At 45.4% G+C, this 10,852-nt stretch overlaps 1 protein-coding gene across 50 annotated transcripts in view; it reads right to left on the reverse strand.

The window, feature by feature from the left end:
• CELF4 (CUGBP Elav-like family member 4) overlaps window positions 1-10,852 on the reverse strand; it is an 833,225-nt gene that overhangs the window by 123,273 nt on the left and 699,100 nt on the right. For 35 of the 50 annotated variants that reach the window (XM_026649294.1, XM_024196884.2, XM_024196869.2 and 32 more), the window contains one exon: window positions 4,892-5,017. In XM_026649294.1, the coding sequence (XP_026505079.1) occupies window positions 4,892-5,017 (126 nt within the window). Of the gene's footprint in view, window positions 1-4,891; window positions 5,021-10,852 lie in introns of all 50 variants that reach the window. The other 15 variants (XM_024196883.2, XM_024196867.2, XM_024196892.2 and 12 more) reach the window with 1 other exon arrangement.

Raw genomic sequence — 10,852 nt, forward strand, 5'->3', positions numbered from 1 at the left:
TGATGATGTGGCAGGGTCGTGGCTTTGTTTGAATTCAGCTAGCTGCTAACTGTTAGCGCGTCGGTTACAGTTTACTTCCACTGCATACTGGATCCATTTCCTTTTGACCTGGATTCCATCAACGATAGTGATTTGATGAAAGATGATCTCATTGAATTACGAGCCAATGGCCGAATCCGAATGGAGTTTGAGACAATGACACTTGAGAATGTCTGGGGTGCTCAACTAGCCACCGTTTCCACAACTGACGAAGACAGCGCTGGAGATCCTTGTGCCATTTGCGACTACGTACTTGTATGAGATTTTCATCACTCTTACACATCAAAACAAAGGCCAGAAACCGCCTAAATGCGAGCGATGACATGCGTGTGGGTATTTCAAAAAAAGTTCTTCGTTTTTCGAACATCATTGAACAAGAGCAACAGCAGAAGAGTCACTGAGCCGGTAAACCTACAAAAAGTGTGTAATTTGTCATGTCTTCTTAATTTTACTGCGAAATTAAAATAAATATATCATTCTAGCTCTTTCGTTCTATAGTTATGATATATCTAGGTTTAAAGAACTGACCTACTTCAACAGTTTTTGATAAGGGGTGCGAGAACATATTTTGAGAACCAAAGGGGTGCAGGTTCAGAACCACTGCCCTAGAGACTGGCCCTCTCTGGGAAGAGACTGGCAGAATGGCAGGGAGGTGGGCGTGCAGTGGGGGAGATGAGTGTTCTGTCAATCCAGCCCCATTCACCGGCACTACACTCGTTTAATTTGCTTTACAGCGACGGAGCAACAGCAGGATCAAACAGAACAGTACGAGGAGCTACAAGGACAGAGGGAGACCAAGGAAATGCTTTATCGCACAACACAAAATTAACCCAGGGAACTCATTGCCACAGCATGTTGTGATGGCCGAAAGTATAATTGAGTTCCAAAAAAGAACTAGGTAAATTCAAGGAGGATAGATCCATCAATGGCTATTAGCCAGGATGGGAAGGGATGCAAAACCATGCTCGGGGTGACCTCAAACCTCTAAGTGCCAGAAGCCGGGAGGGGAAGATGGGGTGGATCTCTCCAATATTGCCCTGTTCTGTACATTCCCCTGGAAGCTCTGGTACTGGCCTTTGTGGGAGACAGGACACTGGGCTAGATGGACCATTAACCTGACGCATTATGGTAGCTGTTATGTTCTTAAGTCCCAGCCTTTCAAGAGATGAAGCTGTAACTTACAGGCAAACCTGTCCAGCTCACAATGGGTCTGCAAAAGGGGTGGGAAAAGTACATCAAGACACAGGCTGGCATTTGTGAGTGTGTGTGTGTGTGTCTTCTTCTCTAGCTACCATCAGGCGAATACTTCCATAAGGAGTAACAGAGGGAGCAATGATGCATCACATGGGACTGTGAAAAAGCTGAAAAGTGAGCCCCACGGAATAAGAGCTGGATTCAACAGACATTCAGATCAGTGGATAGTATCCCATTAATTTCAATGTGCATTGGATCAAACCCTTAAAAAGTAGGTGGCTTGGAGGGAATCGTGGCTGGGAGAAAGCTGAGATCCTCTGGTGCGGAATGACCCTCCCATTCTGCCATTCTGCCACGATTGCTACCTCCCTGCACACTGTTAGCATCCAATTTCTGCTCTTGGTGTTGGACTTCCCCAGACACTCACCCCCAGAGCAGAGAGTATATCGGACGGCACACTCCCTTTCCCCCGGCTGTTTCCTACCACCGTGACAAGCTGAGGCCTGTCTGAAGATGAAGAATCTTTGCTGGCTGAGAGTGACTTTATAGGCATAGCAGTGTCTTTCTCAAATGTGTCACTGTGGTTAGGATCCTCCGTCTTCGTGTTGCAGAAATATGCCCGTCGATGTTGTCACATGTCAAAATATCTGGTGACATATGAACTGCCACAACAGGGCTGGTGTCTTCTTCACACACGCCAGCACATTTGATGAAATATTACATGCCGATCAATATTTAATGGATGCATTTCACTGTCAAGAGAGGAGGGCTTCCTGTTTAAATTGAAGATACTTTTCTAGGAAATGGCTGGAAGAATGACCCTGATATTAGATGGAAAATTCTTGTTCAAATGCTGATGCTGGAGAAAAGGCTGTGATGTGCCACGCTTCAAGGACAGAACTCTCCCAGCTCCACGCGTCCAGGTGATAAGTACTGTCTCAAAAGGGCCAACAACTGGCTAGTCAATCCAATGAGACCAATTTTCACATTTTAAGTATTTGTCTGTGAAACCCGATATCAGAGCTTTTAAATTGGGGATGGCAAAGACTGACGAGGCACACTGTTTAAATCGGGGTGCAACGGGCGCACACTCAAAAATGTATGTGCATTTGTTTCCCTGCAGTTTGTACAAGCTAGTGGGTATATGCACATGCAAAATGGCCCTTTTGTGTGTATTTACCTATTTACAAGTGTAGATTCCTATTTGTATGCAATTGTGGGTCTTTGCATTGTGCCTTGCTGCAAAAGTTAGGTCCATGTGATTATCCAGTCCATTCTTCTGGGGAAAAATGCAAGATCATTTCCTTCGTCCTATACATTCTTCACCACTTTGCCCAGGCCAGCTTTAAGTGATGGGGCTTCTACCATTTCCAGTTAGGAAAAGCACAGTACAGGGAATTGAGAAATCTGGTTTCTCAGTTCAGCTGCACCATTCTGCCTCCTTGGACACTGCTAGCTTCACTGATTTTAGATTCTGCTAATGGTGGAGTAAATTCTATTTTTAAATGTCCAAAAATCGAATAAGAAAACAAGTTCAGAAGTTCCTCTCCATACTCAGACGTCAGCATGCTTCCTGGAACCTGCAATACTGCTCTGCATATTACAGCTAGTTGAAACATTTGGCTTTTTGATCATAGACAATTTTTATTTTGGTCAAAATTACCTGACTTTTCTCAGGGGGCGCGGGGCACAAGCAAGCACTCTCCCCCCAATTTTTTGGCTAAAAGATTTTGGGTTTTGAAATTTTATTTCCCCTTGTAACTGAATCGCTGTCTCCAGATTGCCTCTTTGTGGCCAAGGGCGGCCTTGCCTCAGTTTCCCTCTGAGGTTCCTGGAACTAATCCACAAAGGCTTTCCCCTGGCTAATAACACCCCTGTTTGGGGCTGGTCTAATAAAGAACAAGTTGAAACAAGGCTCAAAATCCCACAATAAAGTCCATCGACCCACAACACAACAGTTCATTCAGAGCTCTAGGTCTTCTTCAGGCCCAGTCTGCTCTTCATCAAGCAGCCAGTCCCAACCGTTTCTAGCTAGAGTCCTTCCCTGTTCTCCAAGCAGCCACTCACAGGCTTTCCTACCTGGAGTCCTTCCTTTCCCAAGGAGAGGATCCAAAACTCTCCCCGAGTTGTCTTCTCTATCATTGAGAGACCAGCAGGCAAACCCCTCCAGCTGCTCTGCTCTTTTGACTCTCAGCCTTCCCCAACTCCCTCTGGCTCAGAGACCAGCAGGTGCACATCTTCTGCGGCATGCCTGGTCCTGGCTATTTCAGGGTCTCCTGCAGGAGGCTTGCTGCTCTCTGCAGCCCTCAGCAACCTTCTCCAGACCTTTCTCGTTCCCTCTCCCAGGCCTCTCCCTTATTTATCCGGGAAGCCTGATGGAATCACATGACCCATCTTTATATTCCCCACCTGGGGAGAGGAGTTAATCATCTCGCAGATGAGGCTGAGACCCATTTCCCATTAAAGGTCCAGCCACCCAGTGACACCCCCAAATTTAACATTTTAACCACATCTCTTTTGTGAAAATTGACATCTTTTCAGTTTTTGATTTCTTTGGAAATTTAGGGGAAAAAGAACCATTTTAAAAACATGTTTTTCATGAAAAATAATGGGGATTTTCTGACCAGCTCTACTGAACATACTACAAGAACGGCCTTTCTTTTGGTGTTTCGTTACTTTTGCTTATGCTCCCAATGGAAATGGTCAAACTCCCATTGACTTCATTGGGTGCAACAGCAAACCCTAAAACACTATTCCTGTAGTATTGGCGGGAGTATTGCTAGCCTGGAGTGGCCACAGTGAGAATTACACATGATAACGAAGAGGAACTCTTGTGTTGGAGGTGAGAGAGAAGAGAAAGGGGCCCTGGCTTCCATTCTTGGCTCTGTTGCTAGGCAGCTGTGTGGGCTTAGAGAGGCCTTTTCTCTCCACGGGCTTCTTTTTCCCCCCTCCCATTCTTTGTCTGGTCTATTTAACTATTAGCTCTATGGGACAGAGACTGTCTCTTATTGTTTGTACATCGCCCAGAATAATGGGGTCCCAATACGGATTGGGGCCTGTAATACACATAATAAAATCATCTGGGACTTGGGAAGGGCTAGTGGCTGAAGATGGCAGGTGGAACACTTGGTTCTGTTAAGAGAATGAATGAGCACATTTCACCCGAAGGTACTCAAACGCAGACAAAGGAAAACGTGGCTCTGGATTGCCTCAGGGCGGATTATGGAAGCAAATTTGACGGAATATGGGTGGGCACATTTTCAAAAATAAGTACTTAGGTGGTGCCCACAAAACATGCACTTACAAGGTGAGTAGTGATGCATGCAAGCTGGTATGCAGGCAAAGAAGTTACGCACATAATCATTTGTGGGCATGTATTTTATGCATGCAACTGGCCCTTTGTGCTCAGGCACACATATCCTGCAGAGACCGGGCCAAACTCGGCTGGTATACATGTTCTTCAATGGACCTTGGCCCATTTACAGCAGCAGAGAGTTTGACCCACTCCTTAGGGACCTTAATTGGAAAGTTTGGCCCTAATCAATCCAAGGGGCGACATTCATCTAGCCACTGAGTCACCCTAGTCTAATGGATACTGTTGTACAGAGGTTGGGACCGGCTGGAGGGGCCACGCACCGTGCATCACGAGCCGTCTTACCTTTGCTGTTGCCATCGGGTCCCCGGAGGATCGTGCACTCCTCAATGTTCCCGAACGCCTCGAATAGCCTGCGCACGTCGTCTTCTGACTGCTGCTTATTGAGCATCCCCACAAAGAGTTTTCTGTCTTCTGGAACAAAATAAAGAGATGCTTACCATATTTCAGGAGGAGTGCGAAAGCCAATATGACTCCACACAACATGCAAAAGAAAGAGGTGGGAGGGAGACGCCCCTCTCCCCTCCCCGCCAAGGCAAACATTTTCAGAAGTGGCTAAGGATTTTGGATGCCAAGCTGGAAACGCCTTAAAGGGGCCTGGTTTTCAGAAAGTGCCAAGCATCACGTTGAGCCCTGGAAGACCGAGGCACCTAAAACCAATTAGTCACCTCTGAAAATTGATGCCCCAAGCCTCATGAGTCAGTTCTTTCTGCTCAGTCTTTGCAGACGAGTTCCCGGAAATAAACCACTGGTATTTTCCAGACTGCCATTCAAAGGGAATGCATACAAGGATGGCATTTAGAACCAACCTTCAATTAGGAAGTGCCCTTTTTAGTAGCCACCACTTTACCCTATAAGCTGCAGGAGAAAATAATTAAGTTTAACAGAAGCGGCTCTGTTTTGAATTGGTCTTTGATTTAAAGCAGCGAGGGAAGTAATTAAATGGAATGGAAGCCCTGGCTTGTAAATGAAGATTTTGGTCTTATATAAATATATATAAACGCTCACATACACGTTAGACATATAAACACATTTATGTACCCAGACAGATCTCTACATATACACACAGACAAATACGTATTCAGACTATTTTTGAGGGTCAGCTGATTGAAGCCAACTGAATGGATTTTGCCCAAACTTGCAGTGGTCACCATTTAAAGCCAATATTTACCAATACAAGTATCTGAGATAGGACAGGTACATCCTATTTCAACTAATGGGAGACCCGCTAGCATCTCGGATACCACTGTGCTCTGTTGGTAGATGTTGTATTTACCTTTGGGCTTATGGTAAGGCTATGTTTACACTACAAGCATGTCAATCAGGGGTGTGAAAAGGTATGTTCCCGGATCAACACAGCTGTGCCTGCATAAACCCCTAATGTAGAGGCAGTTATATTGGAAAAACTGCACTTTTACTGGTATAGCTTGTTTAGCTTGGGTGTGGAGTATGAATAAACTACACCAGTGAAAACACAGCTTTGCCAGTATAAGCAGTGTCCACACTAAAAACATTTTGTCATTATACCATACCGTTATACCTATATCGGTAAACAGCTCCTAATGTAGACCCGGCTGTTAAAAGGAACAAACTTTGACAAAGCACCCAAAAACAGGGCCCAATCCAATGGCCACCAAAGTCAATAGAAAGACTCTCATGGACTTCAGTGGGCACTGGATCCACTGTTAGAATGGATTTCTATTCATAGCATTGTGACTGGCAGCACTATACCATATCACTGCATGAAGGGGAAAAAAAAGAAATGTACATGGTTTACATTGTGTATGTAAATAGGCCATTTACACATGCTTCATAAATGTGTAACTCATCATTCATTAAATACTATGTAAATGTGTGTGAACCAAGATGGTTTTTTTCTCGAAGCAGTTTACAGAACAGATGCAACCAATTTGAATAAATGCATGTTAGTAAATAAATACTTTGACTTTTTTTTTAAACGTGCATGTTAATAACCTGAACCTGACCAGAATGCCCATTTACAAAACCCCTTTTCTGGTTGAGAACATGGGTGATTGGCCCCAGTTTTACTCATTGAGAAAGTGCTGATTTAGGCAAACTGCTCCGCTTAAGCTGGTTTGATCAATGTTCACATACCCAAGAGTCATCTGTAAATTAGCAAATTGCCTTAGAAACTGAGCTAAAAGTAATTTTTCATGCAGTGGATTAGACCCCTACCCCGTTAGGGTGATCCTGATGAACCAAGAGCATTCTGTGTATAGAAAATGCACAGATGGCTAAAGTAGGAAGATGACCAGCCTTTACATCGCTTTTAGCTGCGTAGCCAGCGCTGAAATAGTAGGAACACGACACACTGGGTTATCCCCAGGCTTTCTTTCCCCCCCCATCTCAACTGAAGTAGCTAAAGTAATGGACAGCTCAAAGGCTTGTTTTCTAGAGGCATGCATAAGGAAAGTGATCGCTTTGATGACTGTCTTAACCAGATCTACTGGGAACCATGGAAATAGGAGCTAGGAAGATCGGTTAGTGCAGTGTTGGACTTCACCACTGTACTTTTTCAGTGCTTTGTCTAGACTATTTTTCAAGTAATCGAGTCATTTAATCCTCCAATGGCAAGGAATGGACTATAGCTCTATGAGTCCGAGAAGCTTCCAGCGTCCCCCTTGGTCACATCTCTGTGATGGGCTGCATGTATCTGCCAATGAAGGAATATTTCCTAACCATTGGGTGGGCACAAGGAGAAAGGGAAAGATTCAACTGTAGAAAAGTCTCCCCCCCAGCCAGATGAAACCATCTCCTTGGAGATACAACGTGTATGGTCCATCAGAAACCATTTTACTCCATGGGCAAATTGCTCTGTGCAATGGAATCTCTGTGATGGGGTGTTAAACCTTTGACAGGTAGCTATTAACGCTAGTCATATCCTCAACGAAGCATCTCTTTAGGCCTTGCTTAGACAAAGTCTTAGAGAAAGCAGTAAGTCCAAAACCCTACTGTGTGTGTAGGTGTCTGGGGAAACTGGTTTGGAGAAGGGGGGTTGGCTGCCCCAGATGGAGGTGAGCTGCAGGGGAAAGAAAGATCTTTGAGCACAACTGAAGCCAAGTCTCCACTAGAAGAAAACGTGCTGGTATAACTACACTGGTATGGGTATGCAAGCAAACCTTCCCGGTGTTGACATAGCTAATACTGGTAAAAAAGTGCTGTTGCCAGTAAAGCCTATACTGCCTCCCTAGAAAAGCACTTTTACCAAGAAAAGCACTTTTATGCCGGTATAACTGTGTCTGCTCTAGGGTTTTTGCCGGTATCGATGTGTCAGACAAAATTCACACCCCTAATCAATGTTATAATACCAGCAAAAGTTCCTAGTGTGGACCTGGCCTGAGACTGCCTTGCCTAATTTAGTTTATGCAAAGCATAAATCTAGGTATGTTACGCAAACCTTTTATTTTTTGGTTTTACTCCCTTTTCCCTGACATTCAGTCATCCGCGTCTCACTGAAGACTGCGAGCAAAAGGTGCCCATCACCGCCAGTTTTGTGCCATGTCCACCAGGTGGCCACGTGATCACCAGCCACTGGACTGAGATCCTCTACTCACTTACTCATGGCTTTAGGGCCAAGATTTTCAAAAGTGGCTTGTGACTTTGGGGCCCAAGTTGACCCCCCCTTAATATGGCCTGATTTTCAGAAAGGGCCGAGCACCAGCCCTGCTGAAAATCAGGCCCCTTTAAGGTGACCCCAAATCACTTTTGAAAATCTTTGCCTAGTGTTTTTTATAACAGTGATTTATGGCAACTGCTGTCTCAGACACCTAAATGTTCACACAACCGGCTGGTGAAATGAGTCGCGTTAACAACCAACGACTCCCAGGCAGTCTTTTAAAACAACCATCAGGTTTGCTCTTTGCATTCCAGACCTGCAAGAAAGCTCATTGTGACCTTATAATAATGTATCCTGTGCACTGAATGGGAAGAGCGGAGGAACACGGCAGCAGCTGGGAACATTCAGTGGGTTCCCGGTCTCGACGTGCACCTGGATTCATTTGCATGCGACTGAAATTACAGCACCGTAATCCACTAATGAGCTTACACTGAACCTTTCACACCACCAGTGCCCCCAGATGCTTTGCCAAGTCCCAAACAAAAGGCTGACACGCCGAGCGCCACGGTAACTCGGCTCAACTTCATCAAATATGTCTGAGAGAGCACGAGGAAGGCCATTAGGCCACCAGAGCAAAATGGAGAGGGATTGCATTGGACACGGTGTGTTGTGCACGGGGATGAATGTATGCTATATACTCTCTCTATTGGCGATGCTTCCAGAGCATCCTGTTATAATATAATATATGGAGATATACCTATCTCATAGAGCTGGAAGGGACCCTGAAAGGTCATTGAGTCCAGTCCCCTGCCTTCACTAGCAGGACCAAGTACTGATTTTGCCTCAGATCCCTAAGTGGCCCCCTCAAGGATTGAACTCACAATCCTAAATTTAGCAGGCCAATATGCAAACCACTGAGCTATCCCTCCCCCCCTTATGAAAGTTCACTGCACTGGGTTTCTGTCCCATCATGCAGATCACGCTGATTTTGCTGCTGCAAAGGGAAAGGCAATGTCTGCACAGTGGAAGTTCAACAGAAAGGGAGAGACATCAAACGTTCAAGTCTGGGCATGGACTTGGACCAATCCCCTGGATCAAACCATTCCAGAACGTTGTGTGTGTGTGTTAGTTTCCAAACTTGGATCTCAATTCCATGCTGGCATCTGTTTCTGGAATGGACCATGCAAGATTCTGGGTCAGAATACCCCAACCTCTGAACTTGTCACATTCAGAGCGCTTTGCACCCATGGGCTATGTCATTCTCAGAATAGCCCTTTGAAGAAGGTAGATATCATCATCCCGATTGACAGAGCTGGAGAAAGAGGGGGGGTTATGATCTGAAAAGTGACTCCCTACAAACAGCTCCACTGAGCCCCACGGTTATTATGTCTCAGTGATTTCAGATCAATTAAGCTCAGTTTACGAGTAAAAGCTGCCAGTAGAAAAAAACCCGAACTTGGAATCTGAGAGTCAAGCCGGTTCCTTTCCTTCTTAGGTGCCCTCAACAGAAATAAAGCTGGCACTGATGGACACTGGTGATATTTTCTACACTTTTGACTGTGATTTCTCCGCTCAGTGCTGATTGGCTGTTTGCTCCAGCCTCCTTTTCCTGCCCTCAGTCTTGCGGTCTCATTACCTCAGCCTCATTCTACGCCTGACTCTCAGACATTCCTCCCTCCCTCTTTTTGCCTGTTATGTCACCCTTACCCCTCTCCCTTCCCTTTGTCTTTCTGTTTAGCTGATCCCCTTCTATCGAACACTCTTCCCTAACAGGTCGTTTTCAGCCACCACATTGATTGCTCTGTTCGACCAGCTGCAGCTAGCGTGTTGATGGGTCCTTTCCCTTATTCTGCGTCCACCTTGCCTATTTAGATTGTAAGTCTTTGGGGCAGGGACTGTCTCGGGCTCTGTGTTCGTACAGCACCTAGCACAATGGGGCCCCAATTTTGGTTGTTCCCTAGGTATTACAGTAATAAACATGATGAATAAATTAAAATATAAATTAACCACAAGGCCTCTCTGTAGAGTAACCGTATGTAGCCTACATTTCCCATCCATTCCAGCAACAGTGCAAGGTACCTTGGTCTCTGCTGGGACATCAAAAGCTGGAGAAACAAAACCAAAAAAATAATATAGAAGATGTACCCTTAAGGACACCCCTGATATTACAATGTAACAAGGCTTCCCACCCGCAGGCTCCTCTGCCAGCCCTGCTAGGGCTCGCTTGAGTCAGTGGCACTGGCTACAAGCCACATGGGTGAAGAAATGTAGCTTGTTAGCTAAATATACGGTATCTATAAATCTCCCGGGCTGTGTTTATATGAAGGCCTGGCACCTCCCTTGGTGTGAATAGGGGTTAAATTATTCCCTGTTCTATTTGTATTTAAATGTTATGTTTCCATGATAAGCGTAAGGCAGAGGTGTCAGACGGGCCTAGGGAAGGAGACGGCAGGCAAGAGAGGTGCAATAATAGAATGTTGTACACTGAGTGTCGAGTGAGGGGAAGTGCTAATTCAAGAGACAGAAGGGACAATGAGATGCAGGATGCCTGACCCTCTGCAGGGCAAAGGATGTGTATGATACTCGCCGAGACTGTGAAGGGCCTAGGGGAAAAATCAGAGTCACACACACACACACACACACACACACACACACACACACACACACAC

The sequence above is a fragment of the Terrapene carolina genome, unplaced genomic scaffold (assembly GCF_002925995.2).
Source record: "Terrapene carolina triunguis isolate 2854851 unplaced genomic scaffold, T_m_triunguis-2.0 Scaffold69, whole genome shotgun sequence".
In the NCBI taxonomy this organism is placed as follows: domain Eukaryota; kingdom Metazoa; phylum Chordata; order Testudines; family Emydidae; genus Terrapene; species Terrapene triunguis.